This window comes from Branchiostoma floridae, chromosome 10 (genome assembly GCF_000003815.2).
Source record: "Branchiostoma floridae strain S238N-H82 chromosome 10, Bfl_VNyyK, whole genome shotgun sequence".
Lineage (NCBI taxonomy): Eukaryota > Metazoa > Chordata > Leptocardii > Amphioxiformes > Branchiostomatidae > Branchiostoma > Branchiostoma floridae.
Genome location: NC_049988.1, coordinates 12408386 through 12434933, shown reverse-complemented (window position 1 = coordinate 12434933; position 26548 = coordinate 12408386). Strand labels below are relative to the sequence as shown.

Genomic DNA, 26548 nt, shown 5'->3' with positions numbered 1-26548 from the left:
ATTCCAACTCCAGTTAATGACAGTGATCATTTAGTTTTTGCTGTCCTAAATCCTGTCCCTGGGTTATAGTCATGACTTACATGTATCCTCCTAAGGGAACAGAAAGGTAGTTAAACTTGACGGTGACGCCGAATTTGATTTCTGGTGCTTCCTCTATTACATTAGGGACGGCATTTTAGACCAATTTGGCTGACAAAAGCTAACAATTTTGCTGATTAATTGCACACAATGTACTGTTTGATTCATTACACCATGCAGATTGTCATTTTAGCAACGTATAGGAGGCTGTGAACTATGTAAACGCTGCTTATCGATAACATTACAAAATACTGACATAACGTTGTATGAATGTTGAATTAGTAAGAAAATTGAATAAAACAACGTTTGAGTTGATCAAATATTGTGTTGGATAGAAAAATTGCCGGGAAATATCTTTTTGGCTTTACGAATGAAAAGAAAAGGGGCCAAGGGACAGGTGATTTAAGTTTTTCATGGGTCCGTGTGTCCCCGTCACACGGAAGGAAGCATTTGCTGTCATACGACATAGCTTATTACGATTTCTTGATGGATCAAAAGCACCGACTAGCGATCAAAATTTATTACTGCAGCAACCATTCACAAGTACGCTGCAAAAATGAAATGGATCGCTAGTCGTCCTCACTGTCACGCAAGGCCACGTGTTCCCGGGGAACCCGGAAGTATCAGCTGGAGTGGTGTGTGGAACATGGCAACCTGTGATTGGTCAGAACTTTTAACTTTTCTGATTCTTTAGAATCAATCCGCAACTACCAAATTCCTGTAGAAATTTTCAATAAGAAACACAGAAATATTATGAATCATTGATTAAGTTATTTCAGTCACGTTTCATCGTTTCAAATATCATCTTTCTTAAAATTCAAAATGCATTGTTTGGAACTACTTTTAGTCAGCGCATGAACCGTACGAGATTTAAATCAGTGATCCGGATTAGGGTACCCTCCAAGATGGCGGTAACGTTCAAGTTTCCCCGTGTCTTCGGCCTGATTTTCGTCTTATTACTCCTAAATGGGGTACATGTTAGAGCAGAAGACGAGGCACAAGGTAGGCAATGATATCATGCGTATACGTAGTAAATTTTATTGGAAACCGTTCAGTAGAATGTGTTTAAAAACTATCTTGATACCTTAAATCGTGTGTGCAACATGCTAGAGTCAGAACCAAGGACAGAACGAATACGCTTTTTTATTGTTTCCAAAATTACTATCGAGTACCAGGATTTATTGTATCAATAGTCTAGGACTGTAAAATTATGCCCATGATATAAAGTGATACGCACAATGAAGGGCAAAACTACCACTGGGCTTTTAGAGGTAAGGCCAAAAGGGGAGGGGCAACAAGTATACATGTCAAATTTATCTTACATTTTGTGTTAAGCAGTGGGCATATTTATATCATAAACGCTCATTTTGAACATTTTCATGTGCATAAATCGAAGAAAGACAACGTAGTTTGGGGTGATCAGTTAGAGCATGTGGATAGTCGGATACCAGAGTTTGATAGCAAAACAAACCCTAAGAATGTGTTGCTGAGTTGGACCAATCAGAGCACTCCATGTAACCATTTCTGGGAGGTGCCTTTTGTGAGCACCATGTCCAGGATTCTGAATGACATTGAAGTTATATCAGCCGATTTTGATGTCAACATTTCAGTATAATTCATTCCCATTTGATTGTTAAAAATGGTTCAACGCTTTGGAAATAATTCCATTTTGTATCATGAAAACCAACTTAATGAAGTTAATCATAGGGTTATAATGTTTTACACACTTTTGATGAAATACTGGTTTAGTATGCAGTCATTCTTCTTTTCTTTTCTACAAATCTACTAGTACTAGAGGACTTCTATTTCTTGACCTCCTTGTAAGGTAGTATTCTTCCCGTAATTTTCAAAGACCTTATTTTGTACTATGTTACATAGTACGAAATTAGGTCTTTAAAAATTCTGTATGTACTAGTACTAATACAATGTAATCAAACTAACCTCTTAAATGGTAGGTGAAAGGGGATGGTGGTGTTACATTGTACTTAGCAGTTGACAAAGACGATACATTACTTACCTCCCTATCGTAGGTCATTTGTTTCATTCACACACAGTCATAGAAACACTCAGACAGTATGTTTTATGCTGCACTTCTATCCTTTATTACAGAGGAGAAAGCTGAAGTACCAGAAGAGACAGAGGATGAGGGAGTGGAGTATGATGGAGAGGAGGTTGATGATGAAGATGATGATGTTGACGTGGAAGAAGACAATGGGGTTCTGGTTCTGACAGATGAAAACTTTGACGATGTCGTGCCTGACAAAGACATCATCTTGGTGGAGTTCTATGCACCCTGGTGAGTAGATTGTTGCATATTTGAAAAAGTCATACACAGAGTGTTCCTCCAATGTTCAACACTTATCTTAGCTTGAAAATAGAAGATATTAGACATATTTGGGCAAAAAACATGTTACCTGCATTTGAAATTTGGGGTTTAAGTGCTTCATTGAATACCAACCATAGGGATTTCATTGGGATCCAAAATTTCATGTAGTGAAATGCTTTTTTTTCTCTTTCTCGGAACTAAAATCAGTAAATGTTATTATAGACGAAGTTGCATGTCTTATGAGTGTCACAACTTTATCACAGCAACCTAGGATGTCCTAGGATTTGTACATACATGTACATATACATGTATATCAATTTTTTCATGAGCTGATCCTTTAATCATGTTCTTTCGATCCCTAGGTGTGGTCACTGTAAGAGTCTCGCCCCTGAGTATGAGAAAGCAGCTCAGACCCTGAAGGCAGCTGACCCCCCGGTGCCTCTGGCTAAGGTGGATGCTACAGTACATACAGGACTGGGCAGTCGGTTCTCTATCTCTGGCTACCCCACACTCAAGATTTTCAGGAAAGGGGAAGCATTCGACTATGATGGGCCCAGGCAAGAAAAAGGTACTTACAGTTGTATATCAATGTTTAAACTATACAACTATCATTTGTCCTTTATGAATTGATTTTAAAAGATTTATTCTATAATTTGAGGCAATTTTTGTGTTTTTATCATTGCTATTTGAAACATCATGGCTATGCCTACTCATAACACTTGCCTCATGACAGCTAGACTTTGAATGGATATAGCAACTTACTTGGTGAACGTGATAGGACTCAGCCCTGTTCAGTATCTGTATACTTAGTAGGGTCATTGTTTTTTTTGTTGTGATCTGTGATGTGGTATCAAGTCATTTACCAAACCGCCAAAAAAAATTATGTATATAGACTTAAATAACTTGTAGTTCTTGGTCGGGTACTTTTTGTTTAGGAAAAATGACAGTGAAATAAAATTTATTCAACCGTGACACCATGATACATTGTACTTATAATCAACTGTACCCCACCAGGTATTGTAGACTACATGAAGGAACAGTCTGACCCTAACTGGGAACCTCCACCTGAAGCTGTGGTCACTCTGACAGAGGAGAACTTTGATGAGTTTGTTAATGAAAATGCCATCACTTTGGTGGAGTTCTATGCACCATGGTAAGTACAATAGAAACCAAATTGTAAGAGATTTCTTGAATTATAATTCTGGTAGTTATGCTGCTATGGACAGAATGTTCAACAATACATTGTGTTTGTTGTACATGTCAAACACAAAGACTGCATGTAATTGCATAGGGATATTTGTTTTGTGTTGGGCATACTATTTCTTAAACATGCATCAATTTATTTGTTGTACTTGTATCTGATGATGGTATTGTTGGGGTATTTTGACAAGTCTTACAGACTGACAACAAGATATGATCATAGTTTATATACCTTTTTCCTGAATGAAATATGTCAAGGATGCCTGTTGAGTCTATAGCTTTATTTATGTACCTATAAGATCCTTTGTGACGCATTAAAAGACATGCAAGTCTTAACTGTACCTGATGTCTCAACTACAGGTGTGGCCACTGTAAGAAGCTGGCACCCGAGTTTGAGAAAGCTGCCCAGTTTCTGAAGGACCAAGACCCTCCCATCCTCCTTGGCAAGGTGGACGCAACCCAAGAGACTGATTTGGGGAAACGGTTTGACGTGTCAGGATACCCCACCCTTAAAATCTTCAGGAAGGGGCAGGCATATGATTACAAGGGGCCTAGAGAGGAGAGAGGTAGGAACTGAAGTGTTCAAATACAGAGTGCATTTTGTATCAATGTATATCATATAAATTACATAGAAGTTGTAAGGCCCGGCCTTGAATGTAATTCCTTCTGCATTGCAATTAGCTATAGTTACTGAAATGAAATGAATCCTGTTTCATTGGAGCCTTCACTATTGGCGAACATATATTTGAACTGAAAATATCATTTCAGACACACCAACTCACTATCTGGTTTATCAACTCTGGAGCACAATTGTCCAGTTCAAAGTGATAGTCTGATAGATGTATCTTAACAAATCACAAGTTTGAATAATGAATGGATGATTGATATCCATATCTTCATGTTCCAGGTATCATCTCTCACATGATCGACCAATCAGGGCCCAGTTCAGAAGAGTACAAGAATCTAAAGGCACTGAAAAACTTTGTCACGACTGATGCTGTCATCGTGGGCTTCTTTGAAAACGACCAGGATCCACTCTTCAAAACCTACCTGGACTCAGGTACAAGTTAATGTCTTAATAAGGACTGTCTTCAGGACCCATCCTTCCATCCTGAGATTTTCTTGTTGGGATGGAAAATAATTTTAACCAATCTGTCCCAAAAGTAACATGAAACTGTTGAAAATGTACTTTCATAAGCTTGAAATGACATATTTAACCAGGAAAATCAACAACATTCAGTTGGCTCCCAAACATTGGGTGGTACCGGAGACAGCCCTGATGTCAATGCTGTGTCTTTCCATCAGAAAGCTGAGTTCATATTGTCATCTCATAATTGATATTTCTTCAAGAAACAGCTTTGAATGATCTACTGGCATTAGAAAATTTCTGGTAGTGACCTGTTACCATTATCTATGACTGTAGTGTCCATGTACATGACATACAGAGCATCATGGTCAGCACTTGGCACTTACCACTTGCCAGCACTTGGCACTTACCAATGCTGCTTTAAATACTAATATCTACCCTTCTAACAGGTAATGATTTGCGAGAAGCCTACGAGTTTGGCCACACGTTTGACGCAGAGACCCGAGCCTTCTACAAGGTCAACCCTGGATCAGTCGCCATCATACAGCCAGAGAAGTTCCAGTCCAAGTACGAGCCTAAAATCAGGATCTTTGACAAGGTGTGTGGAGAACGGCTGTCTTCTTTTAGATGACAGTTAACTACTGTAGGTACCTTTAAGTTTGTTTGCATTTAATTTTGCAGAAGGGAGGGTTTTGAATTTTTATTTGAAACAAGGGGACCAGCATCTTTGCTGTGGTTTAACTTTAAGAGCGAATGTCTGTAAGGGTCAAACAATGGTGGCAGGGGTCAAAAAATAGATTTGGCTCATATTTTGCACAGTGATAGTACTTGGTACACAACCCCTCAAAATAGCTTTCTTTCTGCTCAGAACCTCTCGTTGCTATGGTAGCAGGCCAAAGAAGTTTATGGGCCATTTTTCCAGATTTTGGCATGTAAAAAACATGAAAATTGGCCAACTTTAGGGCACTAATACTGATCAATGCTTTAACTTACAAACAAAAGCAGAATGTCCTGATTAGAGCAATGCCTGAACTTGCATTAAATAGCAGTAGAGTTAATATTCTGTAAAATCTATGGTCACGGGCAACCTGAATGCAATACACTGTTTTCACGTTGTGAAAAAACTGAAATTTTGCCCAAATTTGAAGCACTGAAAGTCCGTAAGTGTAAAGATTTTTCGCTTGCAATTCACACCAAATAATAACCCACTAAAGAGCTATTAGATGAATGCTTGCAAAGTTTGGGTTCTTATTTTGTTGCTACGCAATTATCCTTTAAAGTGGGTCAATTTTCATGATTTTGAGAAAATGTCATTTTTTGCTATCTTTGAACTACTGTAAGTTCTAAACCAAACTTGTTCTGTTATTGGAATTTATTTGAAAGATAAACCAATATATTGTCTATCAAATGCATGCTTGTAAAGTTTGCGTTCATGTTTTGTTGCTACGCAATTGTCCTTTAAAGTAGGTCAATTTTCATGATTTTGAGAAAATGTCATTTTTTGCTATCTTTGAACTATTGTACGTTCCAAACCAAACTTGTTCTGTTATTGGAATTTATTTGAAAGATAAACCAATATATTGTCTATCAAATGCATGCTTGTAAAGTTTGTGTTCTTGTTTTGTTGCTACGCAATTGTCCTTTAAAGTGGGTCAATGTTCATGATTTTGATAATATGTCATTTTGTGCCATCTTTGCACAATCATAACTTCCAAACCAAACTTGTTCTGTAATTGAAATTCACATGGAATATAAACCAATATATTGTCCATCAGACGCATGCTTGCACATTTCAGGTTCTTGTATTCTAGCAGAGTATGCACATATCTGAAGTAGGTCGTATTCCACTAATCTTGTTGTTGAAAAAAAAACAGTTACTGTAATACACATGTCACAGTCTTTGTTTTTTTATAGAAACAATGTAACAAACACGCTATCGCCATAAAGAAAAAAAAGTTGCAGAGATTCTACACAAAGTAATACTCGTCTTCAATGTCCCTCATCCCCTCTTTCATGCAGGGATAAATCATAATCCAGTGGCACAAACAAATGTCTCACTGATACCGTAAGGCTTTTGCGTATGCCGCGGGATTAGCCCTACATAGGAGGGTGTGTCAGATGCATCCACTCAGAACTTCCAAACATTCTGATATCTCTGCAGCTACTCACGCTATGTATACTCGTGTATGATGACTACAGTCTACAGTCTTATGTTTGCTTCCCACAATATTGACTCTCAAAGACTTAACTTGTTTCTACTTTGAACAAATATCACCAATATCAGTGTGTCTTTCTATTCACAGTAGCATACATATAAGACAAACATGCGTTTGGTCAACTTCTGCAATGTCTGTGGCCAGTATTCATTTTGAACAATGGCAGGAACTTGGATAATCTTAAGGTTTTTCCACAAATGCTGACTATACACCGGCAGTGATTATTGACGACACATCTACATAAAAGTGTTCACATTTCAGGGCTCACAGTTCAATCTTCAAGATTACCTATAAGTTCCTGTCCATGGTCAAAATAAGTACACAGAAATAGCAGAGGGTGTACATATTGTTCACATGAACATGGCACTGTAAGTGGAAAGATGCACAGAGTTTGATGAAAAACACAAGTTAAGTCTTCGGGAGTCAATATTTGTGGGGACGCAAGCATGTTTAACTTAAGTCACTGTAGACAAGGAGGTTCAACTGCAAATCTAGTAGAATGTTCAGAAGTTCAGAGTAGATGCATCTGACTTTAACAACGAGCATGACTGTGTAGAATCCCTTTAAATGTTTGTTTTTCTTTAGTGTGGTTACACATTGTTAGTGTTACATTAATTCTATAAAAATGAAGACTACCATGTCTGGTGTATCGCCAATGTCAAAAACAAGTTTTAGGATAAGTGCGAAAAACGACCTACTTATGGGGACATGTACGTATTCTGCTAGAATACAAGAACCCCAACTGTGCATAGTCATGCATTTGATAGACAATGTATTGGTTTATATTTCAAGCAAATTTCCGTTACAGAACAAGTTTGGTTTGGAATTTATCACTGTGCAAATATAGCACAAAATAACTATCAAAGTCACGAAAATTGAACTAGTTTAAAGGACAATTGTGTATCAACAAAACAAGAACTCAAATATAAGCATATATCTGATAAACAATATATTGGTTATTTCAATTACACAACAATTTTGGTTTAGACTTTATGATAGTTCAAATAAAGCAAAAATGACATATCATCAAAGTCATGAAAATCAGCCCACTTCAAAGGGAAAATGTGTACCAACAAAACAAGTACCCAAACTTTACATGCGTGCCTTTGATAAACAATATATTGCTTTACATTCCAAGTAAATTCCAATAACATAACAAGTTTGGTTTGGAAGTTATGATTGCGCAAAAATGGCACAAAATGACATATTATCAGAATCATGAAAACTGACTTTAAAGGACAATTGCATAGCAACAAATCAAGAACGCAAACTTTACAAGTATGCATTTAATAGACAATATATTGGTTTATTCTTAAAATAAATTCCAATAACAGAACAAGTTTGGTTTAGAACTTACAATAGTTCAAAGATGGCACAAAATGACATTTTGTCAAAATTATAAAAATTGACCTACTTTAAAGGACAATTACGGAGCAACGAAATAAGAAGACAACTTTAATAAGCATGACTTTCATAGACAATATATTGGTTCATATTTGATGTAAGTTTCAATAACAGAACAAATTTGGTTTGGAAGTTATGATTGTGCAAAAATGGCAAAAATTACATATTATCAAAATCATGAAAATTGACCCACTTTAAAGGACAGTTGCGTAGCAACAAAACATGAACACAAACTTTACAAGCATGCATTTGATAGACAATATATTGGTTTATCTTCCAAATAAATTCCAATAACAGAACAAGTTTGGTTTAGAACTTACAGTAGTTCAAAGATAGCAAAAAATGACATTTTCTCAAAATCATGAAAATTGACCCACTTTAAAGGATAATTGCGTCCCCGTGTGGGACCGCGTGGCACGATCGGGAGCGCGTTGGTCTCAGGCCCGAGAGGTCCGGGGTTCAAATCCGCTTGCCGTGTCACCGATCTTGTGCCCTTGGGAAAGGCACTTTACACGACTTTCCTCACCTAACTCAGGTGTAAATGAGTACATAGCTGCGGCTAGTGGCAGTGACAGGCCTTTGTGGTGGCGACAGGCCATAGGGGCATGTTCGGGCATGACGCACCCGCCATGACACATGAGTCAGGGGTAGGAGGAACCCCTTGCATCCTTGGTCGGAAATCCTCCTAGGAGACGGAAACTCCAAATAACAAACCTGCATCTGCTGGGGCCGTCTTACACGTTGCATACAGTTGCCCCTGTAGGACTAGTGCGCCAGTGGACGAGAGGGTGGAGAAGGATGTGCACACCCCTCCTTCACCTTAAAAACCCAAGTGCAGGCCAGGCAGACGGGTCGCCTTAAACCCGTCCGCCTACCATTGTCTTCCGAGACAGACGGATGCCAACAACAACAGCGTAGCAACAAAACAAGAACCCAAACTTTGCAAGCATTCATCTAATAGCTCTTTAGTGGGTTATTATTTGGTGTGAATTGCAAGCGAAAAATCTTTACACTTACGGACTTTCAGTGCTTCAAATTTGGGCAAAATTTCAGTTTTTTCATAACGTGAAAACAGTGTATTGCATTCAGGTTGCCCGTGACCATAGATTTTACAGAATATTAACTCTACTGCTATTTAATGCAAGTTCAGGCATTGCTCTAATCAGGACATTCTGCTTTTGTTTGTAAGTTAAAGCATTGATCAGTATTAGTTCCCTAAAGTTGGCCAATTTTCATGTTTTTTACATGCCAAAATCTGGAACAATGGCCCATAAACTTCTTTGGCCTGTTGCCATGGCAACGAGAGGTTCTGAGCAGAAAGAAAGCTATTTTGAGGGGTTGTGTACCAAGTACTATCACTGTGCAAATTACGAGCCAAATCTATTTTTTGACCCCTGCCACCATTGTTTGACCCTTACAGACATTCGCTCTTAAGAAGTTATCGCTAAAACAGCGAACATTAAGCAATTGCAAATTTTTGAACATTTACAGTATCTGGTTTCTCCCTGAAAAAATGTTCTTGACATGCTTGAGATGACTTTGGTAAGGGCCATGCTTTTGTATCTTCTGTTGATTGTAGAAAATATATGTACCGTGACAGTGGTCTGATATATGTACTAGGTTAAATCCTTTCATTCTTTTGAAATCGAATAGAGTAGTCCAGTGTAAGAGATGTAATATTTTTCACACTGTATTATCTATGTACATCTCAGGCTGATGCCACAGTTCAGGATCTCCAGGACTGGTACAAGGACAACATCCGGCCACTGGTGGGAGAACTGACCACTCTGAATGAGAACAGGCGGTACGGGGAGGCTCGGCCACTGGTGGTGGTTTTCTACGATGTGGACTTCAGCTTTGAGTACAAAGAAGGTAAGTCTTGATTTAGTTGTCAAATTAGTTAATAGATTTGATACATGCACAGTTGGGGTGGGTACCGATACAGAAAATTCAGGTACGGTCTAGATCTAGGTCCAGAAGATCAGGTCCAGGTCTGTGAACACGTGTGACTGTATACAACACTAATAACTGCCTCTGTTTTAGATCAAGTTTGACTGTAGTAACTTGATAAGAATGACTATCAACTCTCCTCTACTTCACTCTTATTTTCTTGGACCTGTAAGCCCCAAAACACGTAAACACCTGCCAGTATAATCTATTCATTTTCCATTTTTCTGGACCACTCCATCAAGAAAAAACAGTTTTGTAATGGTACACCATACCGGTACCCACCCCTAATGCAAGCTATTGTGCCTGTGATACCAGGAACTTTTTTTCTTTATACACAGACCTGATTTATTTATTACCAAGCTAGTGAGAGATTTGACACAAGTGTTATCCTCCACCCCAGCTACTCAGATCTGGAGGCGGAAGGTCCTGGAGGTTGCTAAGGACCACCGTGACCTGACCTTCGCCATCGCTAAGGAGGACCATCACCAGAGCAAGCTGAAGGAGCTGGAGCTGGACGACAGCGGAGAGGAGGTCAATGTCGGGATCTACGACAAGAACAAGAAGTACCGCATGGAGCCGGACGAGTTCAGTGAAGATGTGCTGAGGGAGTTTGTGGAGGCTTTCAAAAATGGTCAGTGTAAAAATGTGTAATGACAGAAATAGATAAGTAAAGCGTATGTAGTGCCAGTGTTGTAGCCAGCCTGAATTTTTTTTGTCCCTGGATTTTGAATGGCAAAAAAAAAGTCAAGGGGTATGACTGTCCAAAGGGGTCTGGGGCATGCTCCCTCAGGAAAATTTTGAACTCTAGACTCTCTGGAACGCTATTTCCTTTATTTTGTGGGGCAAATTTTGCTGGTAGACTCAGCTTGGTTTAATCAACATGTCCGTCCCCAACATCAAAATCCTGTCAAAGGACAGATGCAGGCTAGAACCCTGTATGGTGCAGTGTCTCTTTTTCTATGTAGAGGTTTTGAATGCCACTTTTACAAGGAATTGTGAATTAGATCTATATTTTCCAGCTTCTACTTTTCCTTGAGCAAAGCTTTACTAATGGCTAGGAGACTCCATTTAGTGATTGAACCTCCACCAATATCTTTGTTGCTTATCTATTCCCCTCTCTGCTGTCTTTAATGCTTTTTATTCTATTAAAAAGTGTCTTCTTTTTTTTAGGTGAGGTGAAACCTGTAATCAAATCTCAACCCGTCCCCAAGAAGCAAGGTGCCGTCACCACTGTGGTCGGCAAGAACTTCGAAAAAGTCGTCATGGACAAGTCCAAAGATGTCCTGATCGAGTTTTACGCTCCTTGGTGCGGCCACTGCAAGAAACTCGAGCCCGCTTACAAGGAACTCGGAAAGAAATACAAAAACTCAAAAGATCTGGTCATTGCAAAGATGGACGCCACGGCAAATGACGTACCGGTCGATGCCTTTGAAGTACAGGGGTTCCCTACCATTTACTTTGCAAAGAAAAACGATAAAAAGAATCCAATGAAGTTTGATGGGAATAGAGATTTAGATGGGTTCGTGAAATTCCTAGAGGAACATGCGACCGTTTCTCTAGGAATGGCAAAAGAAGAGTTGTAGAAGCTACTATTTAGCTGACAGTAGCAGACACAGTACTGGTGAACATGTTGCAATATGAGGTGTGCAGGCTTTGAGTCAGACATTTTGGAATTTCAGTTAAAAATTGATCTTTTAAATTTCATTGAAATTTTCCCTTTTCATTTGTGGACATTAGCTAGGTGTCACCAAAGATGTTATCTTCCTGTCTTTACTTTTTATTTGCATGCCAACTGTTAGATGATACGCTTTCTTTTGACCACAGCAAACTTAAGCATTCCAGTGCTGGTTAGTTTGAACATTTGTATGTATATTTGGAAATGTATGACAGTCTTATGTTATACTAATATAGTTTGGGCTTCTTGGTGCATAACCCCTATAGATGCTTTATGTAAGAAAAGTCACAGTATCCTCATATGAACAGCTTTTGTTTTTATAGATGTATCAAACTACCAATTCTTGATACAATGGAAGAGATGAAGCCATCAGCAGATGATAGAAATCCTTTAAAAGTTTCCAAAATAGAAGTGTATTTTTCCTTCAAGCAGCTACTTAGGTACAGCTTTGGTGATTTGTTTGGTATTAAGGGCCATGAATATCTTTTTGTTTGTATGAATGAAAATTGAACCACTTCTACTTTTAGCACAGTATTTTGAGAGTTATGTTACAACAGTACAAGTTGTAGTGGTTGACTGACATGGATTCAATGGGAATAAAGGAAGCTGCTAAGCAGGATTTCTTTCCTTGTTTTGTATATTGTATTTTTCATACTCACATAGTACATAATAGCTAATAGTATATACTTTTATACATCTATTAGTTTGCTGTTACATGTAGTATCTGTGAAAGATCAAAGAAAGAAAACAACATTGATCTAAAGAAAGCATGCATCTAGTCATCCTTTCTTACATAGGGTTGAGCCACCGACACAAATTATTACATTGTACAAGGTACATTTGGGTGACAATGATGTCATGTTCATCCATATATACATTTCCTACTTCTAATTTAAGTTGCACATGGCCTCCAATTTTCTTGTCTCTTTGAATGCAATCAGACTTTATAACATCTTCAACGTATCACCAGCCTTCTAAAAATCGTCTGTTGTAAATACAGTCATCCCAAAATCAATGTTGAAACATTCTTGTATTTATAATGTTTTGTTCTGACATTTACTCAAATTATGGTCATTCTCTTCGAAGCTTTTCATTTCAAGCTACTTGCATTTCATTATCACAAGTAAGTAAATTTCTGCTGATTTAATGCAAGGCAGTACATGTATCAAGACTACGCAGTACACAGTGTTGTGAAATAGCATCACATTCCACAACTTTGTCTTCAGAAGTCTCCAAACATTTCCTCTCCTATGTCCTCTAGAAGCTCATCCAGATTGTCTGAAATAGAAAAAAAAACACATTTTAACTTACATCCTAAGATGAGATTCAACACCCTTTATTACATGTACAAATGTACCACTTCATGCAAGGTTAAAATATTAGCAGCATTTATTCTCCAAGCAGAGGTAGGGTTGCAGAGATAGTACCATTTATAGTAGTCTGGTATCTAAATACACAAATAACCAAGCTTATATAAAACTTCAGCTCTCGTTTGTTATACCAAGGAGGCCTTTGTTATACAAAACCTAAACAAAATGAGATATCGAGGTAGCCACAGCTATCTATACTCACCTTCACCCCAAAGCTCATCCACATTTTGCTGCTGCTTGCCGCCATCAGATCCAGTGTTTGTAGGATTGCCAGTAGCTCCAGAAGCCACCACGTTGGATACCTGTGCTGTATTCTGTCCCAATGCACTACTCAACAGTGACTGTTGCACATGTTGTCTTGTCTTCTGTGTGTCACCGATCCCCACAGTAGTTGTATTCTGTACCACTGCACTGCTCAATGGTACTTGTTGCACATGTTGTCTTGTGTTCTGTGTGTCCCCCCTAGTTGTTGAAGTTCGTTGAGAAACCACACCCCTTGTACAGGTCGGGCTTGTGTCCTGAAACTTGAGCCAGGAGGGGGCCGGGGACAGGTTCAGCTCGGGTGAGTCCTGGCTGGAGGGGGTGGAGGTTATACCAGATTTGGTCCCAGGGGGGTAGACCTGGACGATGTTGTTAAGGGTGATGTTCAGGTAGTGGTTTCTGGCAGATGGACTGAAGACTCCAACCTGAGGATTGGACGATAATGGTAGAAATTAGTAACACATTGGTGGCCTGGAAACTAGATACAAAAAATTGATCACAGTGCTCGAAATACCAACTTGTACACTGGCATGTGCAACCACATTTTGCTTGGCGCAACTTGATTTAAACCCAGGTAGGGCAGTGTGCAACCTTTTATTTGCAGTTGAAACACCGCTTCCCCAATTACCTACACCATATTAACCTTTGTATTTATTTCTTCATAAGATAAAACATAAGATATTACATGCATTTTACTTAGAAATAGTGGCTGTTGCTGTGTATAATAGCCTCTACCAGGCTCCGCAGATCGCTGGACAAATAGTAGAAAGATCCAAGGATCGCATACCAACTCCCCTAGCACACTGTTCCCTCTATTTGTCCAATTTCTACTATTTGACCTGGGATCCATGGAGCCTGGTAGAGGCTAGTCTATGAAACATAGTCTTGTATATCAAAGTCTTGTACCTGTCTGAGCACCAGAGTTGTCCCAACCTTGATGTCTGAGGGGTACTCCTCCAGCACCTTCTGGTGTATGGTACCCTGCATCTCACCTGGGAAAATATATCATACCTGGTCATGGAAAACTCAACTCACTTACGTAATAGAATACATTGTATTAACATTCTATTTTAGATATCATGGCTGTCATTCTAGAGGCTATTGCAAGGGTTGACTTCTTGATGTAATGGGCACTTACTAGTAGTTCACACTATCTATTCCTTATTACACTAAATTCCAGAAGTTTTAAGACTGTGCCAAATCTTCCAGATCGTCTATGAATATAATTACATTATGTATGAAAAATAGAAAACCTATATAGTCCTTTTAAATACATCAGAAGACAGTACTTACCTGTGTGATCTCTGAAGACAACACTTCCATTCCTCCCATCCAATGACAGCAGCTTCACCCAAACACAGAGCTGTGGCACCTTCCCTTGTGGCAAAAGCTTTAAGCTGGCCTGTATCAAACATACAGAAGGAAAGCAGTTTAAGATGGTCAAATATGGAGACAAGCTATTATTTGCATTGCATACCCATTAATCTGCCTCATGACATAGCACACCGGGCCTTGGTTTGTACTGTACTTAGTAGAAGTTATACTTGGAGATTGTTTCATTTGATCCACTCACACTGGGATAAAGCCCTGCTCTTTTCAGTAAGTGTGGTGGGTTTTTTAATATTCTCAATGTGTGACTGTCCTGAAAGGATCACCACCATTCCACTATGATAAAATCTGTATGAAAGAAAAATACATTAAAATCACACATCAGATAGAAGCTCAATCCATTTTGAATGAAATTGTAAAATATGGAACACTCACCCTCCGTAGAACCAGGGCAATGTTGTTTTTACCCAGGATGCAACTGGAGTTGTCCTCATGGAGACCCAGTTCCTTCTTCATGGTATCCCATGATCCTCTCCTGGGATCTTCCTGGGACAGTTGAGAGCTTGAAAGGTCCTGGACCATAAATAAAATAGAAATTATCAGTCTTTCCCCAACCATCAAACTGAAACACCACTGGCCTTAAAAGAAATACATTCACAAAGAATTTGATATGTTCTATTCCACAACAATGCAGAATATTCAATGAAGTGTAATAAACTGTGGTATTGTGACAGGGTCGGTGCTGTTGCTTACCTCATCTTTAGGCTTCCTGGCCATGGCACTGTGAGATGGGGTCTGTGGAGTTGCTACGGCAACATCATCCAACTGTTTATCTTCAGACTAAAGAAAAAGGAATAATAGTGATTGAAACATCTCAAAATGTCAACACTCAAAACCCAAAATGACTTTGTGCATAGATGAAATGTCTGAATAAGATTTTATTATACAGTGTTTTAAAAATATGTCAAAATGCCACAAATTTAACAATACTTGTAACTTGAAAGAGGAAAGACAATGTTACATCTTTCCAAAAAGTTGTAGCCTATTTGACCTTTCATGCCTTTTTTCAAAACAAGACATCTAATCCAATGTTAAATCACACACCAGTTTAGGCAGAATTCCAGCAGGCCCTGGAAACTTTCTCTTCTTGACCCTGGGTGTGAGGTCCTTAGGTTTGGAGGCGTTACACAGCTTCAGCAGTCTGGAGGTACACACTGGGGTCTGGGGGGACAGGAAACTGCCTGGAGAACCTGTCTGCTAGGAAACAAGGTGGAAAAATCATTAAAGGATTGCAGAAAGTTTTCACATCCCTTGAGAAAGTATCTGTGATTTTTTGCCATCAATTTGAAGGCATTGTCACCACTAATGGGCAAAGATGTGATTCATGTTTCTAGAAACCAACAAAATGACTATCTAATGACGAAACAGCATACAACATACAATACCACTTGTTTCAAACACAACACTTCATCATTATCATCATCTGTCAACCCCTAGGGGATGGGTTAGTCCATGCACAACTAACTGTAGCCCACGCCAGTCTGATAAAACAGTCATGTACTTTGTCATTTATTCATATTAATGAATCTAAACTCAGTGGCTAGAACTTGTCCTAGCATGACAAAACACAGAAAAATACCACTTTAGCTATACAGACTGAGAGGTATAAAGGCACTTACTCCTTGCTGCTCTGACAGAGTGTTCTGCCCAAAGCTAGAGTTGTAGAGCCCAGAACTGGGACCGTTGGGCGACCTCTGTCTGATGGGTCCTCCTCTGCCCTGGGGCATTCTGGGAGTCTGGTGCATTGTGGGAGTATACTGCATCCTGGGAGTCTGCTGAAATCTTGGTGTCTGCTGCATTCTGGGAGCCACCATCCCAGCAGGCTGTGGAACCCTTGGTGTGCTGTACTGTCCTGTGTGCCGCGGAGTAGAGGAAATGTTCCCTGTGCGTGGGGCAAAGCTGTGGCCTCCTCTTTGTGGCAACCTTGGCCTGGCTTGGGTAAATCTTGGTTGCATAGATTGACTTGTACCTAAAGTTCCCTTGCTGCCCATAGCATTCTGTATTCCTTCAGTACTACCCATAGTATTCCTTATTCCACTTGAGTTAAACTGGGTATCCGCTGGGTTCCTCAACCCTCTGGTAGTCTGTATTCCTGGGTTACACTGCATTAACCCTGAGCTCACAGTTGAAGGAAGACTGTCATTGTTTGCCTCTGGAACTCTAAGTTGCTGGCTATTGTTAACTTTGCTCCCAAACACGTGTCCTTTACTTGCAGGTCTATTTTGCAAAGATGCAGAGTTTCTCAACTGAGAGGAGCTGGAGGTGTCTCCTGCATCGCTCACTGTAGGTGTTCGAAGTTGAGTACTCACACTGTATGTACTGCCTACTTTAGAAAGTGAGTTTCCCTTGCTTAGTTCCGCCATATCATTGCCACCTTGCCCAAACCCATCCTTTGTACTATTACTGTTGTTAGAGGTTCCTCCAAGCAGACGTGAAAGTCGCCCTGTAGCTCCAGGACTCTCTCCATTGTGGTTATCCGTAGGGCTCTTCTGTACACCGCTTGTTAACAGAGGACTACCTCCCATATTGGGAGATACTGCACTAACCCTTCCACCATTTGCATTGAAAACATTGTTTGGCCTCAGAGTAAACCCAGCTCCACTAGGTACAGAAGGACTGTTGGGTGAAGTTTTATTGACAGGTTTGAAGACAAATTTTCCTGGCTTGGATGTCTTGCCTGCTGGTGACTGTGTGGAGTCTGCAACAGGCATTCTCAGACCACTGCCACTCTGCAGCTGGGTTTGATTGCTTGAAGAACTGAGTCCTTGTATTTTGTTCAGAATAGCCTGCAGCTGGGATCTCCCTTGCACGGAAGGTCCATCTACATTGTTGAATGTAATGCCTCCTATCTTTTGTTCCCTACCTTGCAGTGTACTGCTGACTTTGGCAGCATTGTTTTCTGAGGGACTATTTGAGGTTTTTGTCTGTTTTTTTGGCGGCTGAACTCCAAGCACAGGGGAGTCACTTGATCGTCTTTTGGTCAAAAACGATCCGATATTGTCATCACCAAAGTCATCATCAAAGGACCCAAGGAAGGATGAGTTGACAGAGGAGTTAGTCAGGGGAAGTTGGTCTGAAGTTGGACTCTTCTTATTGATTGTAGTTTTTGTGTTGTTGTTCTGCTGAAGTGAAGGTCTGGAGTTGGTAGAGTTGGCTGGGGCTGTGGTAGGAGCCATACTAGCTGCCTCTGCTAGTAGGAAGTCCTGAAATTACAATACATGTGTCGGATATTGATCAAAATGTGTTCATGATTTAGATGTATATTAATATTTCTAATTCAAATGAAAGTTGAGGACTCAATAAGATAACTTACCTCATCTCCAAGATCCAAGTCATCATCACCAATGCTGAACAAACTGCCTTGCCCAGCCATCTTGCCACTAACAACTGGAATATGCAAATGTAGTACTCGTTCTCACTAACTGAGTCAAAGCTTTGTTTGTAGAAAATCAAAATATGCAAATGACATTTGATTTTGAATAACAATCAAGAAGATTTCATCGAATGTTAGTTTGCTTAGGACGCCACATGTCCTAAGATACTAGTATTTGATGATCATTGGAGGGTTTGTTCAATACATCACGCAAATTCAAGTATTAGAAACTGATTGGAATTCAAAATCAAAATTTCTTCGGACTGAGCTAGCCCCCCTCCCCAAACCATCAAAGCAAAAGTTCCCACAACTTACCTCCTCAGATCGAGTTGCGAGTATTCAGCGTTGCCTCAGAGACGTCAAAGACTTCCCTGCGTTTGTCATATTATTCTTAGGATAGTTGCATCAATTGTCACCGGAGTCAGGACCGGAAAAACAGAACTTGTGCTAAAACTGAAAGTGATTTTGCTGCCCGCGGAAACTTTCACGATTTTAAAATGGCCGCTTTTCCTGTCATCTCGGAGAATCTCGCTGCATCGCGAGATTTCGCAGAATTAAGAAGATTGCATTCTCCAAAATGGGGTGTAAATTGAATCCTAGAGATAGCGTCAAAAGCTGTAATACACAGTTTTATAAGTAATTCTTTTTGCATTTTATTTTTGGTGTGTTTGAATGTAATAGTTGCTTTCAAAATATCCAAAATATCAATTTCAATGTAATCTTTTACAGTCAACCATCCCCCATTTATGAATGGTGTGAGCCAAAATACCGCGGTCCAAATGAAAATGTTGCCAAGGTAGCAGAAGAGTAAACCTCTTTGAATTCTATCTAAGTTAATTTTTAAGACATTCCTAACTATTTAGATACCTTAGATTTCTCGTAAGGCAACACATGCCTTGAAGATGCCAAAGAAACGGGACGATGAAGCGACTAAACAGGCGATCGCCGACAAGGTTTGTGTGACTATTTGTGTGGGGAGGGGGGCGTGTGACAAAATTCTTTCTGCAAAAAATATATCTGAGGATGTATTGATCGTAGATGCAGCATCTGTCTCAAAGTCTCAGCAAAGGATTTTATCAGATCGCTAGGCCCCAGCATTACAGCTTGATGTGTTGTTTCTGTCCTTCCTCTATAATTTTGCTTCTTTCTCACAGTAAATATAACATGAAGTTGAACAAACAACCTGTTGCTGGCCTGATTTCCTTAGAACAAAGTAATTCAATATGATTGATATTTGTTGTAAGAAATTTTTGAAAGTTGAATTGTGCACTGCTAACACTTGAATGATTAGACTAGGACCAAAAATTATTTGAGTGAATGATAAAACTGGTGAAACATAGTCAAAGTAAACATGCGATGCTGATGGTGATAATGATGATGATAGTGATGATGATGGTGATGACAAAATGTTATGACAGATGAAATAGATTCAAACTTTAAAGAAAACACACAGCTGGAAATGATAATGATGATTGATAAATATGTGGTTGATGGTGATAAAATGTTATGATACTATTGTTAGGTGAAACAGATGAACATTATTCCCCATCATATGAGTTGTGACAGTCATATACATCTAGAATGCAAAAACCAAGTCAATTTTGAGTATGATAAAGAAAATGTTACCAAATAGGAAACTAAAATAAGCCCACAAAGGCCACAATGATTATTACAATTATGAATTGTTGTTATGACAGGTGAAACAGATCCAGAGTAAACAAGCAAGATGGATGCAGGAGAGGAAGGAGCAGCTGGACCGAGGAGGGGGGAGGCAGCACACCCAGACAGGGGGTACTGCAGGACAGAGGGGGGCGGCCAACAGGAGGGACAAGAAACCTGCTGCACAGTCTACAAGTATGTTGTACAGGGCTGTGTTACTGTCAAAATCAATATGTACTAGTATTTTGTGGGCTAGTATTATACCTGCCGGTGCAATGGCCGAGTGGGTAGAGTATTCACCTTGCATTCGGTAGGTCCATTAGTGGAGGAAAAGAATGGAAGTTAAATGCACATCACTACCAGAGGACTAGCCCCCTGCTGTAGTGGCTTGCACAAATGTGTGGCCCAAGAAATGAAGATGGGTGCCACCCCTACTAGTAAGCATCTGTTACAGATGTACGGGCAACTTTGACTTTTTTATCTTGTGACACCTTGTAACTCATTGCTGTTGTGCTCCCAAGAAATGAAAAATAATTAAAACTTTATTTTACCCATTATCTTTAGATTCAGCATATATACCCTGGATTTCCAAGAATGACATCGACAAGCAATTCCAACAAAAGTCCACAAGATCCCAGCCTCCCAAACCTTCAAGTGCGCCAACAGGGAAGTCAAGAAAACCTGAAACACTTACCAAAACAACAACAGTCCACAATCACAATGAAAGAAAAGTACTAACACAGAGGCCAAAAAGTGCCAGCAGAACACTGGAGAGGCCAAAGACGTATACAAAAGGATCTTTTGATCAACTGAACGGCAATGCATTGGCTGACGACGTACGACCTACCAGTAATGGTAGTAATCAGAATGCTAGACAGATAGAGTCAGAGGATGGAACACAAGATGAGGAGGATATGGTACCTTCCACACAGTCTGACTCTGAAGACAGTACACATTCCAGTAATCAGGAATTCCCTAAGCAGGACAATATCTCTTCTGCTAGAGAACCTTTGCACAAACACAATTTAAAACCCAACAAGGCAGGAAATGATGTGGAAAATGGTGTAAAAGCAACAGAAGTTCAGGCTGACCAATCAGGATCGAGAAGTGCCAGGGCTAGAGCGATGTTGTCCCCAGACATGTTCGATGCGTTGGCAGATCAGATAGCCAACAGACTGAAGGTGAGAATGGATAAACCTGCCAGCAGAGAAGACACAGGAGGAGGTGGGCAAGTCTCGCAGGAAACCAGTATTGATACACACAAGTGTCAGGTCTGCTCTTCTCTTATGGTAAGTCTGTTTTTCTCAGTACCTATGACTGAGTTTGACTTGAAATGCACAGTCGTGTGCTAGTAGTAGTACAAAATATGGGTGTCTTCAAGTGTTGCATTGTACATTATTAGTTCCAATATAAAAGAGCACAACATGCCAGTTTTCCAGACTATTTCTTGATATAGTTTAGCAATGTCATACATACAATGTACTTTCAGCAGCAGAAGTTGTTGGGAAATTGTTCCCATTTATTTGGTACATTTTTAGATAAACAGATACCTTGTAAAATTGCAATGTAGTATTAGAGGAAAGAATTTAGGATTTTGTCTTTTTTGTTGTTGCAGGTTCCCCCTGACCATCGGCCTATGTTGGTTATCCCCTGTGGCCACACCTTCTGTAGTGCCTGTGTCAGACATACAGACACATGCCCAGGGTGTGGACAGGAAGGTAGGTAGGCTGTATGGTGTATTATTCTTCAAAATTATCTTATAGCAGTTACAGTGTGTTTCTGTAATTTTCTATATCAAAGACTTACTGTCAATGGATGTGCTTTATTCTTCAAATATCTTACAGCAGTTACAGTGTGTTTCTGTAAGTTTGCTGTATCTTGCATATCTAAGACTGTCTATACCCTAGCTATAATAAAATGTCAGAGATGCATCTTCAAAAATTTGTTTGTACTTTTATTTCAGTGTCATCCCTCACTTGCAACATCATGCTTCAGCAAATAATCATGGAATACAAAAGCAAGAGAAAACCTAAAACAAGAGACCATTCAAACCTCCACATAAGCAGTGCCAATCACACGTATGCTCCACAAAAGTACTCAGGCGGCACCAGCAGATTTGATTCCTTGGGTGAAGAAAGGAAGACAGTACCCAGCAGTGTAAAAAGGAGAGACCCTGGTTCCCATGGTGATGGTAAACATAAGGGTTTCCATGGTAACCGAGGTGAGGACTATGTGGAGAAGTACCACACCCTGACTGTGAGGTGTGAGGTGCTGGAGACAGAGGCTGATGGGATCAGGGACAAAATGGAGGCGGTTGCTAAGCAACTAGAGAGGGAACAGGTGGGCATTGTTTTCTACAATGTCTATAGCTAGTGCATATATAAAATAGATGCATGTTCCCTTGAGGGAATTTTTATATATATTCTTGGTAGATACACATTTTAAGTTTTGAGTGTTCAATATACTAGTACTCATTCATTATCAAATTTATCCTTTATAATCTCCAAGCAGATCCTACAGTAGCATAAGATAGTATCACCTCTTGGCTGACTACACTCCTTTGCAAGTTTAGTACTAACTTATGCCTGCTTGGAGAAACCCATATGCTGATGCTCCCATATCACCCTATATATACCCTTACTCCTGGAATTGTCAATGTTTCTATGAAGGCTGTTAAGGAACGCTATTGAAGACTCATTTTTATTCATCTCTATATCTTACGTTGTCATCATCTTAGAAACAAGTTGCTGCTATAGAAAAACAAGAAGAGAGCCTTAGAGAACAGATCAGGATGATAGAAGAGAAAATCAGCAGTCTCCAGAGCCACAAAGAAGGTTACAGAGACACATGCGATGAGTTAGAAGGACAACACTTTAACCTGGCCTCTAAGTTATCTATGGTGGAAGTAACTCTACAGTCATTAACAGTCGAGAGGGATAAGGTAAGGCCCAACATCTTTATTTTTGTATACCGTTGAGCTTTATCATTACTTTGTATGCTACATTTTTGCTGTGATTTCAGTTTTTGCAGGTATCATAAGATTCTGGTTTAAATATATGTCAAAATCTGAATTACTAAATTACTGAACTTGAATATGACATTCCGTATATGTGTAGTTCATTTTTCCAATATACAATTATATACATCGTAGTAATAATCACTAATACATTAGGAATGTAGATTTTGTCATGTTTGGAGAATAATATCTGTATCTGAATATTGCAGCCAAATACTAGTACCTTGAAATGTCCAAATTATAGCTTGAATTGATTCAACTCAAACTCCCCTTAAACCAATAGAATCATTATTCATTTATTTCAGTTAAATGATGTATATTCAATAACCTGTTAGTCTTTAAACATTGCTTAGTATATTTAATACTTGGACTAATAAGACAAGCACACTAAAATGTATTTAACTGTTCTGTAGGTGAGGATCCTGGCTCACAACTTTGATCCATCCATTAACATAGAAGATGACTGATTCAACATCACTGACAAACTGGGGAACAGCAAGCAATAGGTTAAATAACAGATGACTTAAAGGTGCACATTTCCAGTTTTCCAATTACATGTATTAACCTATAACACTAATGTGTATCATACATGATCATTTTATGAATTTTTTCATAGTAACAAACATGAATTAGTGCTAACATTAAGTAGCCAACCATCTGTACATTTTTGTGTTTTTTAATCACACCTTGTCTGTCAATTGTCTTGTGCAATTTCATGTGAAAATATGACTTACTGCCTACTTACCAAAGATGTGTTACAAATTACAGCAAGATGTTCTTAATAAACAAAATGTCACCATAGTAATATGCTCTTTGATAATGAACCAATGATTTTAAAAACACAACTAAAACTACAATACTTCAAAGATTCTGTGCATGTTCACTCACTGTGACAGTGTATATTTGATAATCTTAGTGTGCTGCTATTCAATTACAAGTGCAGCAGATTAAAAGTTTTCAAGAGATACCACAGTGCTTTGACAGCTTAGTTCTTAGAAATATGATATGATAACATAAACCTGATATGTTCTGGCTGCTTGGTCAGGTCAGCTGACTTCATCTTGCATTTTACGTTACTCAGTAGCTCAGTAAGTTACATTTCGAAAGAGTTATGCCATTGCTTTTCCCTAGAAATTGAAGCTGGCATATGTGCTATAGAGCATGTAAAACTCAACGATCAACATAGCACATTCTTCTTAGTAAGTCCTTACAAAGTCTTAAAGTTTGTAATTACTTGTTGAATGCAAAGTTGTGCAGGTCCTTTGCACACTCTGCTTGTTCGTCAATCATCCTACACAAGAAGTAGACAACAATATTCAGTGCCTTCCCACCAAATCCCATGACAGGAATGGTTGTTGTGAATGACCAGTTTGCCAGCCCAAGGGTCAGAAGAGTGCTGCTGTTTTTTGACAGCAGGCTTGCTAAGGTACGGATGTTATCTGGAGGGGCACAGTCTGTGTCATCTGACAACAACTTTGTGCACATGGGAAGATTTCTTTGCACAAAGATCTTCAGATCTTGTACGTCTGTACCAGATATTGCTGCTAGCTTGGTGAGGGAATCCTCGTCAAGTCCAAAACACTTCTGGGCCCGCTTGCAGAGTTCCCTGGCCATTGCTGGAAAGGAAAGATATTTTGATTAATAGAATGAAATGTGCCCCATTTACTGTCATAAATGTTGAGATAAGGGTCAACAAGGGTCTTTTGTGTCAAGTATGACTACATCTGAGATTCTTCGATCCACATCTATAGTAATAATCAGACCAGTGTGAAAAATTGATTTTAAGTGTGACCACTTATGATTTTTGAACAAGCCTCAGAAGATACATTTTATGCCATGGTTGCCTATGGTTACAACAATTTGCAATTTTTGTGCTTTGCTTTGTAAGAGAGATTTCAGCAAGTTTTTGTACACACACCTATCTTCACTGGTGTTTCAACCAACAGGCAAGGTCCCTGGTTGACATCCATGGCATCGACAGCCTGGACCCATGCCATCTTCTTCAGCACTCTTGACTTTTCAATCACAAAGTCTGGTGACATGTCCGGACAGCAAATCACAAAGGCCTACAAGTGTAGAAAGTCTGAAATTAGGATGATCAATAAATGTATAATGAACTCACTACTACAAAATTTATGTATACCCCTGTATACATATTATTCCACATCATACGTAACTTGCAGTGAGCTCTGAAAAAACAGTCTATTACTATGCAAAATCTAAGTGTTGTACCTGCTGTTGCAAGTCATTGAACTGAGACAGGATTGCTATCTTCAGCCTGGCTGCATCAAACTTTCCCATCAGCAAATCATCAGCTTGATCACTGATGATGAAGGTGCTGTTTGCAGCCATCACCTCCTCACTGCCTGCTTTGTGCAGATGTTCCTGTAAACAAGGAGGAAAGATAGTTAAAGAAAGAAAGTATGAAAATGACTATAGAACTGATATGATTGTGCAGACATCATGTTTCTCTGAATTCGGATTATCCAAATACCATTTTTTTTTTGGTGACATTTTTTCCAAATCTATGTGAAATAGCACTGCTGTCAATAGAAGATGTCAGCATGGTAGCAGATGTCAATAGATTAATACGTTATGAACCTTTTCACCAAATGTCATACATGTGTCAAATATAAAAAAATAGAAGTGTTTAGTTTCAGACTTTGAATTCCTCTGTTAGCCTGTTGCAGAGTTCCCTGTCTTCTGTGTCCTCAGTTGGAAGCTTGGCAGCAGCCCCTAAAGTAGCAGTTTGGTCACATTTTGATCCAATCAGGAGCACCTATAGAAAACAAGATGATTGTCACATATATTAGTTATTGCAGTCCAATTGGTAATTGTGTCTCCATGGCATACATTTTTTGTAGATGTTGGCACAGATGCTCGGAACATCTGGTTCCAATTCCATGGAGACAGAAGCCCGGGTTTTTGCTCGAGACTGGACATGGCTGGAAAAGAGTTGCATTGTCCTTTCAGATGGGGACATGAAGCCTGAGTAGCCCCATGTATGAGGAAGTGTATGGCATCAATTATACTTCCACACATAAAAGGACCCAACACACTTTATCAAGAAAGTAGCAATGACCCGGTGTGCTTGGTGTAAATCATACCAAGCAAATATAATAAAGCCCTAATAATTACTCTACTATTACAGTGTAGCTAACAAAAGTATCATGATTTATCATCAGTCTGAGGTTGCCCACTTTATCTTCTTAATTGTTGTTATGCTGGTCTTTAGGTTACTGTTCCAATAAACAATTAACAATCATATTCTCAAAGATTAGCAATGTACATGATTGTCAACTTAGAATACATGTGTATAGCAAGGCACTTACCTTCTTCTTCATTTCCATAGCCTTGTTGGCCACCCAAGCTGCCTCGTCAGTCACTTTGTCCTGGCAGAAGACCAAGAACAGATCACAGTCCTGCATCTTGTCTCCGTGGAAATCCATGTACCGGGAAACAAATCCATGTTGTCCTGAATTGTGCAAACAAATACTAACTGTTACACATGACAGTCTGGGTTATGGTAGAAAAAAAGTGAAAA

General features: G+C 39.3%; 5 protein-coding genes across 6 annotated transcripts in view; 2 read left to right on the top strand and 3 right to left on the bottom strand.

Annotated features, from left to right (window-relative positions):
* The first annotated feature begins 858 nt into the window (after positions 1–858).
* Positions 859–12563, top strand: LOC118424588 (protein disulfide-isomerase A4-like). Of its 2 annotated transcripts, XM_035833226.1 has the most exons (10): positions 866–1080; positions 2188–2374; positions 2767–2972; positions 3419–3557; positions 3965–4170; positions 4512–4664; positions 5141–5289; positions 10024–10183; positions 10662–10892; positions 11432–12563. In XM_035833226.1, the coding sequence occupies exons 1-10, from the start codon at positions 933–935 to the stop codon at positions 11842–11844; spliced, it is 1992 nt and encodes a 663-aa protein (XP_035689119.1). In that variant the 5' UTR covers positions 866–932; the 3' UTR covers positions 11845–12563. The 2 variants fall into 2 exon arrangements, with proteins under 2 accessions (XP_035689120.1, XP_035689119.1); XM_035833227.1 differs by lacking the exons at positions 2767–2972; positions 3419–3557 and having other exon boundaries at positions 859–1080.
* A 167-nt stretch (positions 12564–12730) lies between these two features.
* LOC118424897 lies at positions 12731–18909 on the bottom strand. The gene is made up of 10 exons (XM_035833703.1): positions 18645–18909; positions 18270–18343; positions 16576–18159; positions 16001–16153; positions 15650–15736; positions 15332–15469; positions 14861–14969; positions 14474–14559; positions 13509–13992; positions 12731–13214 (listed from the first exon to the last, which is right to left on the bottom strand). Exons 2-10 carry the CDS (start codon positions 18327–18329, stop codon positions 13159–13161), a joined length of 2757 nt encoding a protein of 918 aa, XP_035689596.1. The 5' UTR covers positions 18330–18343; positions 18645–18909; the 3' UTR covers positions 12731–13158.
* Positions 18910–19076: 167 nt separating this feature from the next.
* Positions 19077–23836, top strand: LOC118424492. The gene is made up of 7 exons (XM_035833068.1): positions 19077–19282; positions 20027–20183; positions 20553–21277; positions 21604–21706; positions 21952–22328; positions 22726–22929; positions 23418–23836. The coding sequence occupies exons 1-7, from the start codon at positions 19232–19234 to the stop codon at positions 23469–23471; spliced, it is 1671 nt and encodes a 556-aa protein (XP_035688961.1). The 5' UTR covers positions 19077–19231; the 3' UTR covers positions 23472–23836.
* Positions 22931–25475, bottom strand: LOC118424493. Its single transcript, XM_035833069.1, has 3 exons — positions 25237–25475; positions 24923–25070; positions 22931–24620 (listed from the first exon to the last, which is right to left on the bottom strand). Exons 1-3 carry the CDS (start codon positions 25354–25356, stop codon positions 24235–24237), a joined length of 654 nt encoding a protein of 217 aa, XP_035688962.1. The 5' UTR covers positions 25357–25475; the 3' UTR covers positions 22931–24234.
* Positions 25476–25658: 183 nt separating this feature from the next.
* Positions 25659–26548, bottom strand: part of LOC118424497 — a 3402-nt gene continuing 2512 nt past the window's right edge. Inside the window, exons 5-6 of the mRNA XM_035833072.1 lie at positions 26337–26479; positions 25659–25783 (exon numbers count right to left, since the gene is read on the bottom strand). The gene's annotated coding sequence lies outside the window, so the exon portion shown is untranslated. The remainder of the gene's footprint in view (positions 25784–26336; positions 26480–26548) is intronic.